The sequence below is a fragment of the Leptopilina boulardi genome, unplaced genomic scaffold (genome assembly GCF_019393585.1).
Source record: "Leptopilina boulardi isolate dan_hultmark-lab unplaced genomic scaffold, ZJU_Lbou_2.1 LbouV2_371, whole genome shotgun sequence".
Taxonomy (NCBI): domain Eukaryota; kingdom Metazoa; phylum Arthropoda; class Insecta; order Hymenoptera; family Figitidae; genus Leptopilina; species Leptopilina boulardi.
In genome coordinates this window covers 3,195,862-3,217,816 of record NW_026137942.1, presented here as the reverse complement: position 1 = coordinate 3,217,816, position 21,955 = coordinate 3,195,862, and the positions used below count along the sequence as shown (strand labels likewise).

General features: G+C 27.5%; 1 protein-coding gene across 2 annotated transcripts in view; it reads right to left on the bottom strand.

Annotated features, from left to right (window-relative positions):
* The window catches only part of LOC127287564 (transcription factor kayak), a 41,370-nt gene extending 23,431 nt beyond the window's left edge, over window positions 1–17,939 (bottom strand). Inside the window, exon 1 of one of the 2 annotated variants that reach the window (XM_051314562.1) lies at window positions 17,500–17,939. In XM_051314562.1, the coding sequence (XP_051170519.1) occupies window positions 17,500–17,628 (129 nt within the window). In that variant the 5' untranslated portion in view covers window positions 17,629–17,939. Of the gene's footprint in view, window positions 1–12,712; window positions 13,182–17,499 lie in introns of those variants that run through there. The other variant, XM_051314561.1, reaches the window with a different exon arrangement.
* Window positions 17,940–21,955: the final 4,016 nt, after the last annotated feature.

Here is a 21,955-nt window from a genome sequence, read left to right as displayed (position 1 = left end):
CTAGAAGCGCAGAAAATTCTTGTTTGACAAGGACTCACCTCGAGGGCAATTTACTGAATATCCTTGAGCAAGCAAGGCTCGTGTCAACCACAATCGCTCGAGTTTCCTTTCAGTGCAAAAATCGTCTTTAAATGGGAATCGCGAAATATCCAAGCAGCGGGATTTGATTGTGTCACTCGCGGGTCTCACTCGACCTTGCGAAGTTGTGGATTGAATTCAGTGACCGTCGAAACAACTAAAGATTACCGTACATCCACAGTTGACGACGGTCGAACTGACACTGACAGACGGACGCTTCTCGGCTTCTGTCATCAACGATACCACGAGTTGTTGGATCATGGACAATGCCAACCGCATGGTCGATGTCTCAAGTTCGGTCGAATTCGTCGCCGCTCGTGCCTCGTCGGAAGCGCGCCAAGTCCCCGACTTTTATAACAATAGCAATATATGAACAACAGTGGGACTAACAAAATGCGAAACATCGTCGTAATTCAATTATATTCAAAACAATTAGAAAATATACTGTGATTTCTTTCATTTCAACGTTTAGCATTCAATACACGCAGATTTACTTAAAATTAGAAGCACGAATATTCCCCAAATCTCAATTGACATAAAACTCACTTGAAAAAGAAACGTCAGATATATAATTCCCCTTGACAAAAAAAAAATCACTTGCCAAAATTCTCATTTGGCATAAATTCAACTTAATCTAATTTTCAGGTTCAATAAACCTTATATTGTCGTTGGTAATTATTGAGTATTATGCTAAATTAAACTTACACTTCAGATTTATATATAACATGAAAATGTTGTCAAGTGTAAGATTTCTGTTAAATGAAACTTATGTCAAGTGAGATTTATGGCAAGTGATTTTTATGACAAATGAGACTTATACCAACCCAGACAGAAATCTCCGTAATGAAACGTAGTTGACAACCGATGCACTACTAATCCAATATTGTTTGCAGTACTTCATTTCTTGGGACTTCATTAGTTAGAATTTTGATTTTATGATATTTCATTTGTCATCATTATTTTAGATCCGAATTTTTTATTTGTTCAAATTAGTATTTTACAGAATTATCATCAAACCGATTTTCTATATTACAGAATTTTCATATGACCAAAAATTTAATTCACAAAATTTTTATTTGTTCGAATTTTCATGTAACATAATAGGAATTTTAAAGAATTTTTATTGGGTAGAATTTCATTGCATAGAATTATTATTTTATTCTTTCAGATCAATTTTCATTTGTTCGAATTATTATTTGATATAATTTCCATATAACCGATTTTTCACACTACAGAATTTTTACTTAACCAAAAGAACATTTAACAGAATTTCTAATTGATAGAATTTTCATTTGTCCGAAATTGCAAATAGCCAAACAAACAATCGACAGAAAGATTTTGGCGCGATTTTTAAAATCAACCAATTAAAAGTTATCGCAAGAAAATCGTCATTGGTGGATTTTAAAAATCGCGCCAAAATCTTTCTGTCGATTGTTTGTTTGGCTATTTGCAATTTCGGACAAATGAAAATTCTATCAATTAGAAATTCTGTTAAATGTTCTTTTGGTTAAGTAAAAATTCTGTAGTGTGAAAAATCGGTTATATGGAAATTATATGAAATAATAATTCAAACAAATGAAAATTGATCTGAAAGAATAAAACAAAAATTCTATGCAATGAAATTCTACCCAATAAAAATTCTTCAAAATTCCTATTATGTTAAATGAAAATTCGAACAAATAAAAATTTTGTGAATTGAATTTTTGTTCATATGAAAATTCTGTAATATAGAAAATCGGTTTGACGATAATTCTGCAAAATACTAATTTGAACAAATAAAAAATTCGGATCAAAAATTCTAACTAATAATGTCGCTATTTTGACGTCAAGTGACTAAAGCAATTGTTATGGTAACTTAAAAGGAAATAAAACTTTTGAGAGGGCGCATGAATATCCCATAAAAATCATTAGCTATAGAATTTTCATTTGTATGACTTTCATTTAACAGAATTTATTTTTAGACGAATTTTCATTTTTCAAATTAGCATTTGAGTTACTTTCTTTGTAAACGAAATTTTATTTAACAACATTTTTAAATATATACCAAATTTTTATTTAACATAATTTTTATTTTACCAATCTTTTTTTTTATTCAACTTAAAATTTAAAAGAATTATAATTTAAACCAATTTTAATTTATCAAAATTCTCAATCAACAGAATTTTAGTGATTCGAATTGTTTAATGTCAGAATTTTTAATTTATCGAATCTTCAGGAGTCCGAATTTTTATTTACACAAATTGTTATTTGATAGAATTCCTAAAACAGCGAATTTTCATTTGACAGAAATTACAAATGTCCGAACAAACAAAAGTGAGAAAGATTTCGGCGCAATTTTTGAAAATAGACCAATCACAATTTTCTTAATAATTTCTGAATGGTCTATTTCAAAAATTGTCCCAATATATCTTCCTGACGCTTGTTTGTTCGGCAATTTACAATTTCTGTCAAATGAAAATTCGCTGATTTAAGAATTCTATCAAATAACAATTCGTTGAAATAAAAATTCCAACAAATGTACGTTCAATAAATTAAAAATCCTAATATTAAACAATTCGAATTACTAAAATTCTGTTGAATGAGAATTTTGATAAATTGAAATTGGGTTAAATTATAATTCTTTTAAATTTAAAGTTGAATAAAAAAAAAATTGGTAAAATAAAAATTATGTTAAATAAAATTTCGTTTACAAAGAAAGTAACTTAAGTGCTAATTTTAAAAATGAAAATTCGTCTAAAAAGAAATTCTATCAAATGAAATTCATAGAAATGAAAATTCTATAGCTAATGATATTTTTATGGGATATTCATGCGCCCCATTTTGAGAAATTAGTGCGCGAGGTAATAATTTTAGTCTATTGTTTAATAACATACTATTAAATTATTTAAATGTGTTAATGTTTTTCTAATCGCACCATATATAGTATAGAATGAACTCATAAGATATTAATATCTGTAAATTTAGTTCGAGAGAAAACTTTTCCTATTTTTTTGTCCAGTTTTATAAATGATTATTAAAAAAAAAAAAATTACGAAATATCAGAATATTAATAACTGTTGTCGTATTACGACTGTTGTGATTGAACATTATTTACAAATTTAATATTGTTCCAAGAGGAAAAAAAAATTTTTCTAACTTTTTCAGAAAAAATTTTTATAAATCAGCTTCCCTGGAGGCCTAAATCAAAGCTGCAGGTAGATATCAGGAAAAACAGTTATGTATTTTATAAATTTGCGACTGCGAAGAAATATAAGGTCGTGCCAAGATATTGCGAACAGTTTAACAAAGGACAAACACAAAGGCTTTGTTTAAGTATAAAGTAAAGCTTCTAGTGTTTCAATGGCAACAAAGCAGTATAATCTGCATTCAATGCATCGCTCAGATTTCATTGTTTTCAGAAAACTTGAAGAAATTTTCAAGATTATTATAGATAGTACAAATAATAAATTGCACTCGTATAAAATAAATATTTACCGAAACTTGCATTATTGTTCCGCGCATTGACAAACGTTTTCTAGGAAATGGTTGTCAAGTAACAATATGAGTCAGACTCTGGCATTACACCGATAAAGAGGGGTATTCCAGAATCAATGAGATATTTCAGAAAAGTTGAAATTGCGCCCACATTCCATTGCACAATTTTTGAACTGAAACATTTTACAAGTATGCGTATTGATTTCAGGAAGTATAGCTTCGAATGAGTGACGTCATTATCATGTATAAGTGGGAGATTCTCAGTATAGCAGAACTTGCGACAATTTCTAGGTGAAGTCCAGTCCAGTTGCGTGACGACCTTCACAACTGGCAGCAATGTCCGGGAGGCGTGTTTATAAAAACGTTTAAAACTCCCGAGTCGTGCTGTACCATGTACGAATTACTGCAAATCATGTTTGAAGAAATAAAAATGTCCCCGCATCAATAAACTACTATTATCCTGTATTTCAAAAATTTCCCTGTTAAAATATATCATCGAATAATCTATTATGAGGCATTTTGTACATAATATATGTAATATCGAGGTGAGAAGTGACGATGTGGGCTCAACAATGATCAAGATTACAATTATAGTTGAGAGATAGAACTCGAAGCTCCAAACTTGGTCCAAACTATTTTCAAGAATCAATTTTATAAAAAATTTAAGATTATTTAATTTTTACTTAACAGAAATCATTTTAATTTGGATTTACAAGTCTTATCGTGACTACTTTATTTTTTTGTGATCGCTGAAGCCGAAACTGAAGTCTATTTAACCCCATCAAGTCAGGCTTTTGACATAACATCTAAAAAATTTAAAAATTTGATTTTTTAAATGTTTTTTTATGCTATGTCAACAACCTGACGTGATGGGGTTAAATAGACTGCAGATTTGGTTTCAGCGACCCTAAAAACATAAGAAATAACGGTTTGACCTCGAGCTCTAAACATGATTTTTTTTTTGTGTGCCTGTGTAATTTTTTATACGATTTTCTGCCAATAAAGAAGCTTTCTATAATTCAAATGTATATTTAAAAAAAAAAAGTAAACACTTTTTGATAATCCAAAATATTTTATTTAAACTAATAAATCAAATTGAATATAATTCGCACGGTCGAGTAATAAAAATAATAATTATGAAATAATAATAACTGCATAGGAAAAGGACAGTCGGAGCTTTAAGGAAAGAGAGCCCACCTCATCTCACACACGTCTTATAAATTCATGGACCGTTGTGTTGGGTCCATGAATTCTTCACTGCTGACGCAATGTGTATGGTATTTCCGACGCACTTTTCAACTTCGGCAAATTTATTGTACACATTAACTTGAAAATTCAAGTATATACAACAATTTCAACATCTATAACATGTATGTACACTTGATTTTGAAATTTGTTAATTTTTTTTCAAATAAGAATTGGGAAAATAATTGAAAGTTGGTTTTTCCCGAGGGAAAGTGTATTGACGTCAGCGAGTCTTTTAAAAAGTAACCGACCTCCTTTTAAGTCTGAAAGTATGCAGTATTCCTCCTGTCGATGGCAGAAAGTAGACGCACATACTTAATAAAGAAGTAGTATTTATTTAAGTATTTCCTTAATCGAAATTAAAAAAGCAAAGTTCATTATTTAACATATCGCCTTATTGGATATAAGTAAAGGAATTTTCATTTTAATTCACTTATTCTCTTTATTTATAAAAGGCTGTTCATATAAATCTTTTCTATATATTGTAAAAGGATATCGCCACCGCTGAGACAGGAAGTGTTAATGTAACGTAACATAACGTGACGTTTCACGTATCTACATCTACACTGAGAAAAATGGGAAGGAAATAATGTAACTTTTACTACTTTCAAAGTAAATCCTAAACTGTCGAGAATTTCTGTCAACGTTTGTTCCGGAAATAGTAAAAAATACTATTTCAAGAGTTACTAATTTTTCTTTTAAAATTCGAAAATTTAATTTTTAAGGACTACCCAAAGCCTAATTTTTTTTTCCTAATTAGATTTAAATATTTTATAATGTTGAAATTTAACAATATTTTTTAGGAAGAAAAAATATTGTAAGTAAATTTAAACATAAAATACATGTTGACTAATGATAAGACTGGGCGTTGCTTTATTTTCATGACGTTATTCATCACATTGCTCATGGTGACTCATTCTTCTGTAAATTACAGGTCGATTTATGAATGAAAATTTACGTACTCATGCACTAGTACTCTTTTTATAGTGATGCACGTGAGAGAGAATTATGAGAAATAAAAAGAAATGAGAGGTACACTTTTCTTTTTTTAATTTAATCTATACAATTCATCTCATATATACAAATTGGGATCAGTATTTTGCACACAACCAAAAATGATCGATTCATATTTCTATTTGCGAGTTATTTTTCAGGGTTACCATAAGAATATAAATTTTTCAAATTTCGAACAAATGGAAATTCGGTATTTTAAGAATTTTGTTAATTAAAATTTGGATAAATGAAGATTCGATGAATTGGAAATTTTGTCATTTAAAAAATTCGAATCACTTGCCGTAATTTTTGTGATGTCGAATTAAAAATTATCGAATTTACATTTAGTAGAATTTTAAAAAAGTAAATTTTATAATGAGCCCAATTTTAATATCAAAAAATTTTTATTTAACAAAATTCTGATTTTGTAGAATTTATATTTAACTGAATTTTGATAAAGCAGATTTTCTAATATATCGAATTTTCAAATAATACAATTTCTATTTAACAAAATTTATATCTAGAAAAATTTACATAAAAAAAAAATTTTTATTTATCAGAATTGTTCTTTTGTCGAATTTCTATTTATCCGAATATTCACTTAAAAGTATTTTTATAACAGAATTTCCAATTAAAAGAATTTTTATATAACAAAATTTTTATTTAACAAAAGTTTTAATCATAAAATTTCTATGCAATATAATTTTTATTTAATAGTATTATCATTTAACAGAAATTCTACTAAGCTAAATATTTAAGATCAAGAATTTCTATTTCACCGATACTTGACATTTGACAGTAGTTTTACTTATCCGAATTTTCATTAGATATATAATTGTCAAGACGTCGAATTTCCATTTCATCGAATTTTCATATACCTATCAGATCATACACTTGGCAGAAATATTCCAGCGGAAGTTTTAAAATCAACCAATCAAAAATTATCAAGATAATTGTGATTGGTTGATTTTAAAACTCCCCTTGAAATGTTTCTGCCGAGTGTATGATTGGATATGTGAAAGTTCGATCAAATTGAAATTCGACTTCTGTCAAATGAAGTATCGGTGAAATAGAAAATCTCTGTCTTAAAAATTTAGTTAAGTAAAATATCTGTTAAATGATAATTCCATTAAATAAAAATTCAATCAAATAGAAATTTTATTGAATAATAGTTTTGTTAAATAAGAATTTTTTATATATAGAAACTCTTTTAATTGGAAATTAAATAAAAAAATAAAAATTCTTTTTTATGAAAATTTTTCTAGATATAAATTTTGTTAAGTAGGAAATTGTGTTATTTGAAAATTTAATGTATTAGAAAATCTGCTTTATCAAAGTTCAGTTAAATAATTCTACAAAATCAGAATTTTGTTAAATAGAAATTTTTCGATATAAAAATTGGGCTCATTATAAAATTTACTTTTTTAAAATTCTACTAAATGTAAATTAGATAATTTTTAATTCGACACCACAAAAATTCAGGCAAGTCTAATCAATATAAGTACAGTGTTATTTTTCATCCGCTACACAGTAAACTATGAGATATTTAAGTATTTTGCGGATTAAATTCATGTATACTATAAAAGAGATGACAATAATAAATTTTTTGGATTAAATTCGTTTTTGAATTTGGTAAATATTAACGTTTCTTAGTCCAAATTTTTGAAAGTTTGCATTTTTAATCTTTAGATAGATTATTTTAATCTTTCACAGATTAAAGCATTGCTTCTTATTTGTAATCAATTTTTGTTATTATTAATACCCAACACTTTACTGTGAATCCAACTTCATAAATTTTTAATTTGTGCTTGAATAATTTTTTAAACAAACTACAGATTTGTCATTCGTTTTTTCGCTTTCTAAGAGTGAGCACCTGCAGGTCTCTATAAGGCTTCTTGTTACAAACATGAGAAATAATAGCACGCACACCTGCGACAAAGAAAAATATTTCTCATTTTCTTTAGGAAAACATTTTCGATATTCTTGACTGGATGAACAAATTAACCTATATAAAAAAAGTCTGATAATATCAGCAGCATTATTTCTACGTATTTCTCTCCATATAGGAAATACACTACAGCGTGATTGTTTTCCAATGTGCAGAATAAAAGTATATGCAATAATTTCTAAAATAAAAGTAAATTTGCAATCTATTCTAATTTTAATTTTTTAAAAGAAAATATTCTTGAAAATTACAAGTGTTTCTCAACTTTTATATTTCTTTGAAAATAATATATATATAACGTCATCGAGTATTTTTAACAAAAATTGATAAGAAAATTAGGTATTATCGCACCGTATAGACAATAGAACGTTGACGCAAATATTGCTGAGAATGATGTAACAAGTCAAAAATTTGTTAATCATTTCAATTTTTACCGCAACGAATTTTCTTAAGTTCTCCTTAACAATAACAATTCCAAATTGTTGCATCAGTGAAATTATATTTTTTTCTCAATTTTCAAGAAATAACTAAATCAATGTAACAATTATTTTTCTTAATGCTCTTAAAATGGTAAATAATTTATTAAAAATGTAGATGTAAAACTTGGATATATATATATTATTCTCACGAGATTATATAAATGACCCTAACGAGTAGAGTATGTATTTTAGAAAATGAGAGAAGGTCGCAACCCCCATGAAATGAAATGATGAAAGAAGATTCTTAAATCTGACAGGAAGCTTAGAGTTAACGCTTGTTAACTCACCAATTACAGGGTTTAAGTTGCAGTTATAGGGTTGATTGGAAGCAGCAGCAGCAGCAGCAAATAAGAGTGGGTCACAAGCCAAAAGGTGAGATCCTTACATTAGAGAGTTTATGGATATTAACGTCGGAAAAAGACGTTCAAGTTCTCTTGGAAAATTTTTTACAGACGCATGAATAATGCCTAAAAGCAGCACTGAAAAAATTATATTCTAAATTTAAGAATATCTTCTTGGCGCCTATTTAAAAATATTTCCCATGCATTTTATTCTTAAAGTTAGAATATAATATTCTTAATATAAGAAACATTTCTTAAATGAAGAATTTTTTCTTCAGTCTGTAGAATATTTCTGTAGAAAACAATTCTTAAATTAAGAAATATTCTACAGACTGAAGAAAAAATTCTTCATTTAATAAATGTTTCTTATATTAAGAATATTATATTCTAACTTTAAGAATAAAATGCATGGGAAATATTTTTAAATAGGCGCCAAGAAGATATTCTAAAAATTTTAAATATAATTTTTTCAGTGGAAATTTGTTACAATTTTTATTTCATAGAATTTCATTGAATAGAATTTTCTTTTAGACGAAATTTTTACAGAATGTCCATTAAATCGATTTTCTATATGTTACACAGAATTTCTATTTTTTAGAATTTTCATTTGACTGAATAGTCATTTAAACGGATTTTTATTCATCAGCAGAATTTCATTAGACAGAATTTTCTTTTAAAAGAATATTCGTTCGTTCGAATTATTATTTTACAGAATTTCTACATAACCAATTTTTCATATTACAGAATTTTTACTTAACCAAAAATTCATTTAACAAAATTTCAATCAAATCAAATTTTTATTCGACAGAACTTTTATTTGTTCGAATAAACATTCGGTAGAAAGATTTCGTTGCAGATTCTATAATTATTAAATAATCTGGATAATTTCTGATTGGTTAAATGTAAAATATACGCATTCAAACGTTTCTGAACGAAGTTAATTCGAACAAATGAAAATTCGATCAAGTATAGAAATTCTGTTAAATGAATTTTCGGCTAAGTAAAAATTCTGTAGTATAAAAAATTGGAAATTCTGATAAATAATAATAATAATAACTAATTTTATGCATTATTTATGCGTCTCATTTTTTACATAATTTTTTATCCCTCCACTTTATTATGAATTATGTACTGTTAATTCTCCAAAGGTATATTTCGAGGAAACAAATTATTCGCGCTATGCAATAAGTTTTTAATATTTCGTTAACGATTTGTTTATTGAAAAAAAAAATTCAACAGGGAGAGAATTTTTGCCGTTTTCTTTAGGTTTGTTATCTTGAATACGAGGCGATAAAATTGTGATATGCAGGACATTCTTTGTATATGAATCATTAACATTTATATATATTATTATTAACGAACAGACATACAATAATAAGCAAGTCGAAAAAATAATTAAAACAATGTTTAGGACTGATTTTATTTACTATTACTTCATATATAAAAGTAGAAAAAGACAATTTAAACACTACTGCACTGCCAAAAGTAGTCATTTACAGGCCTCGGATCGACTTTAAGGCGCAAAAAAAGTAGTTTTATTCATTGCGTTAAAAAAAAAGTCGAAAAAGGCAATTTTTTTATTTGAGCTGCCGAATCAAAGAAGGGGACATAACTCATTTGAATTACATTAATTATGTGCCCTTCTTTGATCCGGCAGCTCATTTTAATTAAATTTAATTAGTTAATAAGTATTTTACTTTAAATAATAATTAATGTTATTAGATATTAAATCCATTTTATTATTTCCTTAATAAGAATAATAAAGTAACTTTTACTACTTTAAAAGTAAAACCTGAATGGTTCGCAGTTTCTGGGAATTTTTACTCCAAAAATAGTAAAATTTACTCCTGAAATAGTAAATTTTACTATTTCTGGAGTAAAAATTGCCAAAAATGCGCAGAAACTGCGGACCGTCAAGTTTTACTTTTAAAGTAGTAAAAGTTACTTTATTCATTTTTTCATTTTTCTCCGTGTATAGAAATATTATCAAAAACATTTATTTCGAAAATTTAAATTTTTAAAATTTTAATTAAGGAGGACAAATTTATAAAAAAAAAAATTCTGACAATTCAATTTTAGAGTTTTTGATTCAAAAATTTACAATTCAAATTTTTGAAATTAATTGAACTTTAAGTGATTTTAAATTGAAATTTTTCGCGTTTTCTGTTGATGAAAAATTTATTATAGAAATTACAGACAAAAATTGAATTAAAAAATTTTTTAATTGAAAAATGCTTTCACACAATAATTGAATTTTCGAAGAATATTACAAAAATCATTTAAAATTATTAAATTTTAGAAGGTTTTAAATTGAAATTTGTCAAAATAATTGAATTCAAGTGATTTTTAATTGAAATTTTTTTTGGTGATTTCTATTGCTGAAGAATTTGATTAAAAATTAAAGACAAAAATTGAACTTTAAAATTCTTTTAATTGAAAAATGTTGTAATTTAAATTAATAAATTTCAAAAAATTTTAAAAATAATTAAATTTTAATAGGTTTTAAATTGAAATTTTTGGTAATTTTACTTGATTTTTTTTAAAATTGTGAACAATTGTTGAATTTTATAAAATTTGCAATTGAAAAATAACACAGGCACACAAAAAGTAAAATGTGGTTTGGCCGAGACACTACACTAGTCTATTTTCATGTATTTTTTCACGCTGAATCCGAATCCGAAGTCAGAATAATCAGATTGGCTTTTATTTTTGAGATAAACTCAAAAAACTGCTCAAAAAGAAAAATAAAATCAAAAAGTTAAAAAAATTTTGAATGTCACTGCGATAGTGTAATTCCATGTATTTTTTGTCGCTGAATCCGAATCCAAAGTCAGAATTGTTAGATTCGCTCAAATTTTTGAGATAATTGCAAAAAAACACAAGTAACAAAAAACTCAAAATACTAAAAATCAGTTTTTTGGAATTATCTTCAAAATTTGAGCCAATCTGTCAATTCTGACTTCGAATTCGGATTCAGCGTGAAAAAATACATGAAAATGCACTATCGTAGTGTTTCGGCAAAAAAAATTTCTTTGAGCTAAAATCGCCAAAAACTGATAAAAATTCTGAATTAGGGGCACAGATAATTTTTTTTGCCGAAACACTACGATAGTGCATTTTCATGTATTTTTTCACGCTGAATCCGAATTCGAAGTCAGAATTGACAGATTGGCTCAAATTTTGAAGATAATTCCAAAAAACTGATTTTGAGTATTTTGAGTTTTTTGTTACTTGTGTTTTTTTGCAATTATCTCAAAAATTTGAGCGAATCTAACAATTCTGACTTTGGATTCGGATTCAGCGACAAAAAATACATGGAATTACACTATCGCAGTGACTTTCAAAATTTTTTTAACTTTTTGATTTTATTTTTCTTTCTGAGCAGTTTTTTGAGTTTATCTCAAAAATAAAAGCCAATCTGATTATTCTGACTTCGGATTCGGATTCAGCGTGAAAAAATACATGACGTATTTTGTTAAAAAATTTTGTAAAAAAAAATGTAAAAAAAAGTCGAAAAAATCGCATCTTATTCAAATAAGTCGAAAAAAGTCGTATTTTTGAAGAAAAGTCAGAAAAAGTCATATAACCCGAGACCTGCATTTATACAAAACACATTGGTATAGTCACTTTTAAAATGATTCCAAAAAATTTATCAAGAACATCTTAAAATGCATTAATTTTTAAGATGTTAGATGGTTAGAGAAATGACTACAATGTATTTTAAGATACATACTTTTTTTTCTGCAGTGCTGTCAGAAATTTGCGACCATTTTTTTATGTATGAAAAAATATCTTAAAAGATAAAATGTATAAACTACAATTTTTTTCCCTTTTTAAATGATATATATGTGAAGAATAAGATCTAAAAGATTTTGCCAATATTTTATTTAGGGATTTTTTAAAAAAATTGTCCTTTTCAATGTTTCCTAAAGATTTGAATTACTTTTAAAATAATAAACGCTTTTCAATGTACTTAGGCTCATTTTAAAGTAAATTATTTTGTCTTTTATAAAAAAAATGTTTGGATTGACATTGTAGTAAAATTTATTTGTGAGAATTTGACACTTGGTTAGTTATTGTTAAATTGTTTGTTTAATAAAGGGGAATGCCGTGTTATATGATATTTTTTTAAAAAAGAATTTTTGACTGTCCATTACCATATTTTTTTCCTCCTTCGTTAATTGCCAAGAATCGTTCGAATTACCCCCAGGGGGATACATTGTAAACATTGTATAGTTGTGCTCCTCGATGACGTTTTCGTAAAATCCCACGTTAGGCACACGTTGCATAATTGTTTTTTCGTCAATTTGGCGTTATTCACTTGTTAGTAAAACAAAACAAAAAAAAAAGAATAAAAAATACCTGTTAATTATAACAGGTCAAGGTTCAGTTCACTTAAGTTGTATAGATTGGCGAAGGATTTTATCGATAGTCGATAAATTCACTTTCCACTTGTTGATTATTGATTTGCGTTTATAGAATTTTATTGGCTAGAGTCGATAACTGAGAGAGAAATATTCAGACGATTAAGGTTCACTAAAACTACTTTTGAAAAAAAAAAAAAAAGAGTGGAAAGGATTAACTAGCTGTTATACTGACGACGTTAAAGTATTAACTGAACACTGAGCTCATTACTGACTAACGTGACGAGGTAGTGGGAAACTACAGAGAGCTCAACAATAAGTCCCCACTACTTTCTCTAGAGTTCCGAATGACGTCATCGCCATCTTGATAGCCGATTCGCACGATACTGCTTGACCAATCAACGCATTCAATGCAACTTGACTGCTTGTACTTGCACATGATTGCTACCACCAAACCACAAACTGTGTAAAATTCCTCGAATTAAGAATTAATTATTCCCTGAAATTCATTCTTTTATTGGTCGTATGCGACGAAAGTATAAATTCTAGTTCACTACATTTATTTTTTATTAATTCACGCAGGACTTGAATAGTTATGCGAATTTTAATTCTTACATACTCCTTTTTCCTCAGGGCCACTTAAAACATTTAATTGCAGTAGATTCTTTAGGCTGTGTAGCGTACTGACGTCATATATGTATACATACATCACTGATTCCAAATTAAGAAAATTAAATTATCAGGGATGGCAATATACCTATATGGGAAATTCGAAAATTCAAATCTTTTCCCATATAGCGTTATAAATAGAAAATATTTTCCTATAATGAAATATTTCACTTGATTTAGTAGGTACTCTATTGAAGTGGATTCATAATTAATGGCTTTCAACAAAAATGCAAACTCACTTCCAAATGACTTTCTTTATAGTTTATAAATTTTTAATGCATTTTAGAAATTTTCAATATTTTTCTACTTTTTTTTCTTTTAAAGTCAAATTTTAATATCTAACAGAGAAATGTTTTTTCATTAAAAAGGAAGATAAAAATTTTTAATTTTTTTAGTTAAACAGTTTTTGATAGAAATTTTATACACCCGGAGAAAAATGAATAAACTTTTACTACTATAAAAAGAAAACCGGAACTGTCCACAGTTTCTGTGCATTTCTGTCAATTTTTACTTCAGAAATAGTAAAATTTACTTCTGAAATAGTAAAAATTATTCCAGAAATAATATATTTTACTATAAATGTAATTTCTGTAGTAAAAATTGAGAGAAATGCGCAGAAACTGCGGACAGTTCCGGTTTTACTTTTTAAGTAGTAAAAGTTACTTTATTCGTTTTTCCATTTTTCTCCGTGTAGGTATTATTAAACATTTTATTATCAATTAATTATAGTAATTAAATAATACTATAAAAACATTAGCAGAATTGTCAAAGCCCACTTGGAAAGATTCCCTGGAAAGTGCCCCCTGGAGGTTCTAACAGAATTCCGCCGGAACTTCCAACGTAATTCCGTCGGAATTCCAAAAAACTTCCGATGGGATTCCGACGGAATTAGGACTCTAAAATTTTGAAAAAAAAATTAATCGGAATTCCGTCGGAATCCCATTGGAAATTCTTTGGAACTCCGACGGAATTACGTTGGAAGTTCCGGCGGAATTCTGATGGAACCTCCAGGTGGCACTTTCCGGGGAATCTTTCCAAGTGGGAATATAGAAAAAATTGCAAAAAGTAGGTTAAAAAATTCGTTAGGAATGAGAAAATGTAATTTTCTTAAATCTTATTGAAAACCAGAAAACTAAAGTAAATAAAAATGCCCAACAAAAGGTTAAACAACTTTTGAATGACACGGAAATCTGTAGCCTCAAAATGAGATTAAGCTTCAAACTTTTTCTATGATTTGATGCAAAGATGAGTCATGCTCTTGGCAAATCTTCGTTCTGCATTAGTCACTTCCAGGCGTCTCTTTTTATTTTAAATTCATTAGATGAAATGCCAAAAAAACATTTAAGTGTTTTTTATAAAGAAAAATATATTATACTCATTCGGTCATTCATGTGCGAATCAAGTTAATAAAAAACAGGAATTATAAAGGCTATTAATATAACTGTTGTACATAAATATATATATACATATTCCTTATAATTTTTCAGTTTAAGAATCCTTATATCCAAGAGGAAAAAAAAACGGAACTTTTATATATTTTGAAAATTGAGTTTGGAAAAATTGTTCTCTTATTGCTTTAGAGTTAAGCGCGTTCAGCTGCAAAGTTCTATATGAGTCATTATAAAACTCCTTTTTCTTGTTTCTTTGTCCCCTTGTATCGCACATGGTTGCACGTGCTTCTTTCACAAAGTGTGGATAAAACACAATCAGTCGGAGTTCGTGACAAAAAAAAAAAAAAAAAAAAACGTCTCAAGATAGAAAAACGCGAACTATCAGCAAACAATGATTTTCATTTCGTGACTCCAATGACAGATGTACAATTTAATGTTTATATTTTAAACACAAGATTCCGGTAAAATCAACGCTTTAAAAGAAAGTTAATTTTGTAATATTTCAATTAAAATTTTTAAATATTTGTTTTTAGAAACAAAGAGTTATTACTTTTAGACGAGTATTAAAATTAATTTTATCAATTTTTCTTACTTGAACTAATTTTTATGGGAATATTTAATATATCACCGTCCACCATGCTTTTTGACGCACAAAAAATCAAACATTTTCGGAAACTAGGACCAAAAAAAAAGAATACCCGTGTCTGGCCGGTTTTGCTAGATTAAATCGTTTGTGGTTTTTAGGGGTGAAAACAACCTCTAAATGAAAAATGTGACAAGATATCTTTTAAAAATTATTCAAAATTTTATAAAACCTGGTATATCGGGGGGTTTTCGGGGTCGTTGATTATTAATCAGATGTCAGAGTTTCAACATTCAAAATGGCGGATCCAATATGGCAGTCAAAATTATAAGATACTGCACAGTGTTCAGAAAAAATTAATTATTTGCTAAAAGTCAATTTTTCTAACTATTGCAAAAAGCTCGATTTCATTTATATTAATTTTGGGACGCATGAATATGTTCTAAAAATTATTAGTTAGAATTTTCATTTTATGGAATTTCATTTGTCATAATTATTTTTGAGCCGAATTTTTATTTGTTCGAAGTAGTATTTTGCAGAATTTTCATCAAAACAATTTTCTATATTACAGAATTTTTATATAACCAAAAATTTGCTCGAATTTTCATTTAACATAATTGGCATTTTAAAGAATTTTTATTGGGTAGAATTTCATTGCATAGAATTTTCATTTTATTCTTTCAGATGAATTTTCATTTCTTCGAATCATTATTTCATATATATATAATTTCCATATAACCGATTTTTCATACTGCAGAATTTTTACTTAACCAAAATTCTAATTGATAGAATTATCATTTGTCCGAAATTACAAATGTCCAAACAAACAATCGAAAGAAAGATTTCGGCGCGATTTTTAAAATCAACCAATCAAAAATTATCCATAAAATTGTGATTGGTTGATTTTAAAAATCATGCCGAAATCTTTCTGTCGATTTTTTGTTCGGCCCATTTGTAATTACGGACAAATGATAATATTCTATCAATTAGAAATTCTGTTAAATGATTTTTTGGTTAAGTAAAAATTCTGTAGAATATGAAAAATCGGTTATATGGAAATTATATCAAATGAAAATTCATCTGAAAGAATAAAATGAAAATTCTATGCAATGAGATTCTACTGAATAAAAATTCTTTAAAATTCCTATTATGTTAAATGAAAATTCTGTGAATAAAATTTTCGATTATATATAAAAATTCTGTAATATAGAAAATCGGTTTGATGAAAATTCTGCAGAATACTAATTTGAACAAATAAAAATTCGGCTCAAAAGTAATTATGATAAATGAAATTCCATAAAATGAAAATTCTAACTCATGATTTTTAGGACATATTCATGCGGTCCTTAATTTTCAAGTTGAATTGAGGCTAAGGTAAGGTCTTTGTGAATTTAAAATCTCAAGCAAAAATGACTCCTACATTTTTTTATCCTACCTATTTGAATAAAGTGAAATTATTTAAAACAAAATACAATAATACTTTAAAAATGCGTTTATTTTAAAAAATGCAGATATGTTTACGTTTTGAAAATTTTACGTTTCTTTATATCCTCGTGAATTTAATGGTAATATTATGTTCAATCCCTTTTATATTTTTACAATTATTTTTAACATTTTTTATTTTTTTTTCAGACTCAAAATAAGAAAGATATTTTTTAAAACTATAACAGAAACATTATTTATTAATAAAATATTTGATTTAATTAAAAAAAATATTTTTGGCAAATCATTTTTTATTTCCGACCACTGTGTATACTGATGTTTAATTTTACAATAAATTACTGACTTATAAAAAAAAAAAAAACATTTAGAATTTTGACTTTTATGCTCTTACTGCCAAGGAGCAACGAAATAAAGAAAAAGAAAATGAAATAAAGAATAAAAAAATTGTGACATTGTTATTGAAAAAAGTAAAGAAATTTGCAATGTATACTCACATTATTTGATGGGACTGAGTTAACGATAGCGGACAGAAAGTCATGGCTGACTCGAGAGCTTTGTGACGTTCCACTATCACTGGAAACACTTGAGCTGTCGTACAGAATATCTGACACTTCCAGTTTCATGATAAAGCTTTACTGCTTTTTACAACTTTGTTGAGATGAAATTTTTTTTCTACTATTTATTCCACTGGTTATTAAATGAATAGACTACAGTATAAAGCCGTATGTCAAAAATGAAATTGCGGCACGAAAATCACACACAAACACGACTCTCGATTGATAATTAGCGAATTTCTGAACGACGAAAATATAATACGCAAGCTTGAGAAGAAACTTTACAAGTTTTCTTTAAGTGATGCAAAATAGAGGCTTGTTTAGTGCAAGTCAGATTATTATTAAACAGTAGAAAACATTGAGACAAATTTCGAGACTGCGCCGCTGTGTGCATAACCAAAGTGATGACTCATAATATATGTAATGGGAAATACCTTCGAGTCCGAGCAAAGCCGAGCGGCCGAGCCCTCCGACCGACCTTATCCCGCAAAAGTCGATTTCAGTCGATTCGTGCGTGTTTGAACACGTTTAAAGTATACAGTAAATACCTCATAAAATTCTGTTTTTTTTATTTTTCTATACACGGAGAAAAATGAGTTTGCTATTATATGGATAGCTAATTTTTAGCTGTTACAGCAAACTATTTTAGCTGTAGTAGCTAATTTTTAGCTGTATTAGCTAACGAAAATTGCTGTCCATATAATAACAAATAGGGTTAGCTAAAATAGCTAAATTTTAGCTAATATGGTTAACTTTTTTTCTCCGTGTACTTACTGTACGAAAGGGCATTTTTCTTTTCTGTCCGTTTACTACTCATAAAAAAAAATACATTAAATAATTCTAAAAAAAAATATATATGTATCGTATGCATAATTATTGTACTTTCTAAAAGAAGAAATATCAATTCTCAAGAAAAAAATTGAAATCTTAAAAAATTTATTTGTTCATACAATTTGCATAGGATAAAAATTTTTTGTCACATCGCGCTTAATACAGAATTTTTTAAAAATGATTCAATTTCAATGAAATATGGCTTATTTTCTTCAGAAAATGATTCTCTATAGCTTCACTGTGGGGATTTTCAAACAAGCAAGTCATTTGGAAAATATGACTATTTGTTTAAAATAAAAATTTAGATTTTTTTAAACAAATATTAATATTTTCTAAACGGTTTGCTTGTTTGAAAATCCCCACGGTGATGTTGTAGAGAATCATTTTTTTGAAGAAAATAGGCCATATTACATTGAAATCGAATCATTTTTAAAAAATTCTGTAGAAACGATGTGATAGAAAATTTTTATCCTAAAACAAATAATTTTTTTTCTTGAAAATTGATATTTTTTATTTCAGAAAGTACAATTAATAATATTATTTTAATTATTTAAATGTTAATTAATTAATTATGTATTTAGGGTATTTAGAGAAAATTTTAATGTTATGAATTTTATAATTCTTTTTTTGCAGAAAATATTCTATCTTAAAAAAGGAATCTATTGATGAAGTATATATATTTTAATGATGGAACGTCCAACAGCCTTCCGGCAGGATGAAAAAGACTCACGTGAGTCCCTCAGAAATCGCTTTATAAAATTAACATGGATTTAGATAATACAAAAGTAAAATATATCGTTGAAAAGGTAAAAACACAAGCTTTTAGCGCATGTAAACATAAAGTTTGTAAATTAAAATCCCTAGGCTAGGGAATTCAAAGAAATAGGATGTTTTTATAGGGTTATTTTGACGAATCCAAAAAAATATTTAAACTGAATTTTTTTAAAAATAAACTATCACATTTTATTCTTTGAAGGCTTCAGAAGAAAATGAGAGTAGTTAGACCGAAAAATATTGGTTTTTGTAGATTTTACAGTGAATTTACGAAAAACTGTTTTTTTGGCTTGTAGCAAACATGCAAAGTTTGAAGACTTCGAAACATGGTTTAATATAATTTTGTTTTAAAGTCTAACGCATGAATTCCCAATCAAAAATTTACTAATGGCGCAGTACTGGCGCAGTACTGACAAATACTGGCGCAGTACTGGCACCCAGTATTGGCGCCAGAGTTGGCGTAACTTTGGGATGATAACATTTTACCAGTATTGGCTACCAGAGTTGGCACCAGTATTGGTAACCACTACTGGTTCAGTACTGGCCGAGTACTGGCAGTTTTGTAATTTATTGTATACGAAAAGAAAGCTTTAACTGAAACAAAATTAGTTTACGAATTAACTCATCACAAATATAATGATTTCATAAATAATGAATACTAAATTCCTGAAATTAGGTAATTATTAAAAAAATGATCTAAATTATTTTTAAATTAACATTAAATTTTTGTTTATAATTCACTTTTGGAAAATAAACTGAAGAATAACATCCAGAAACAAATTACAATAATTTTATTGACCATTGAAATATATAAGTTTGTAGGTTTAACTATTTTTTATAATTTCTATTAAGAAAGGTTAATTATATATTTTATATTATTGATAATATAACATTTGTGCAATTTTACTTGCGATTGTATTTAATTCTTTAAATTAAATTTATATTATAAATTTTATTTTAAAGAATATTAATTTTTTATAAACAAATTTATTTATTTTTAGTTTAATCGTTTAAATTTTTTTTTGGTTTATTTCATATCTGAAAATAAAAAGAAAATATTGCAAAATGTTTTAGACTTAGTCTCAGGAAACTTTTTCTTTAAATAATTTTACACACAGAAAAGAAAAATAAAGTGCATTTTAATTTTGAAAAATAAAATCAAGTTGAAAAAATTTTAATGAACAAAATATTTAAACAAAAAGATTCATCGGGTTCACTCTAGAACTTTTTTTGTAAACTAGTATTAATCAAAAAGAAAACCTATTTGAGCCAGTACTGGCTCAATATCGGCTCAGTACGGGTTTGCCAGTACTGGGAGGGTGGTACTGCACCAGTACGGATACAATGAAAATACCAGTACTGGTTCAGTACAGACTGCCCAGCCTCGGCAGCCAATACTAAACCAGTACTGCGCCAGTAGTCAACTCTGGTATAATACTAAAATTTTTGGTTGGGTTTTTTCATTTTTACGCCTACTTTAATAAGAAAGGATGACAGAAAAAAATTTTGAGTTCCCTTTTTACCACCCTCATATATATAGGGCCATCCAAAAAAGCCTTCCGGCAGGGCGGGCGCTTGGACGTTCTATCATTAATAGATATATTTGTGGAAATAATCGCGGGATTTTTTATTAATATTTTGTCAAAAAAATTTATTCTTAAATTTAAAAAATTGCACGTTTGTGGCAATGACTAAAATCGTATGTTTGACATATTACACACTAAAAAAGAAATCTTGATTTCAGCATATTTTTGAGGCTGAATTTAAGGTGTAAACGGAGTCAGACCAATTAAAAAAGGACAGACTTATGCAAAATATATGGGCTTAATTTAAGGTGTAAACGGTTTAAGACTTTGTTTTTACTGTGTAAATTTTCCTCAAATATGTAATTTTTTAAGAATAAATTTTTTGATAAATTGCAAATAATCTGACACATAACAGCGGGATTCTTTATACTAATTTTGAGCTCTCCACAAAATTTTAGCTCAATCTATGAAATATTTTTTTAGAAAACCTGTGGAGAAAATTTACATGTGAAATCACAGAACCTTAAATTCTCTAATTAAATAATTGAAAACGAATTAATTAAAATTAACACATTGCTATTTGAAAGTAAAAAAAAAGGAAAAGAAGCAAAAATTAAAAAGTTTAAATTTGGAAAATTTGAGAAATTTTTAAAACAATGTCTAAAACACTTTAGTTGCTACATACTACATATATATGTGTTGAAAAAAAGACTCGACATTCACCCACATTCGTCTCTTTAACGTTAACATCTGTGGATAAATTCGAAAAGGCAGACGGCTTTGTGACCTCGAGCTGACTTCTCCTGTTTAAGAAAAACTTCTTTAGTACCACTTTTCAGTATAATTGTCGAGAAAAATGGCACAAGGAATATCATTTCCATTTTACGCTGATTCAGATTACCTGCGTGATCATTCCAATCCCAGAAAGTAAATCCACTTTTAAAACTTTCATAGCTCTACGATTCTACTTATTGAACTACTCTCAACAATAATACGGTGCTACAAAAAAAAATTTTAATATGGAGGTTGTAGGTCATAAAAAACTAAGAAGAATTGTATATTTAAAATTTCCTAAACACCCCCAAATTTTCATTTTAGAGCTTGAAAACCATGTTTACATATGTTTATGTATAAAAACTATTGTAACTTCTCTATTTCTTCAACGCAGATTTCAATTTTTTTTAATTTTTGAAGCTGAGAAACAGAGCTTTTTAACCCATATTCGACTTTTTTGTTAAATTAATATTTGGGTAAGACTCCGTCAG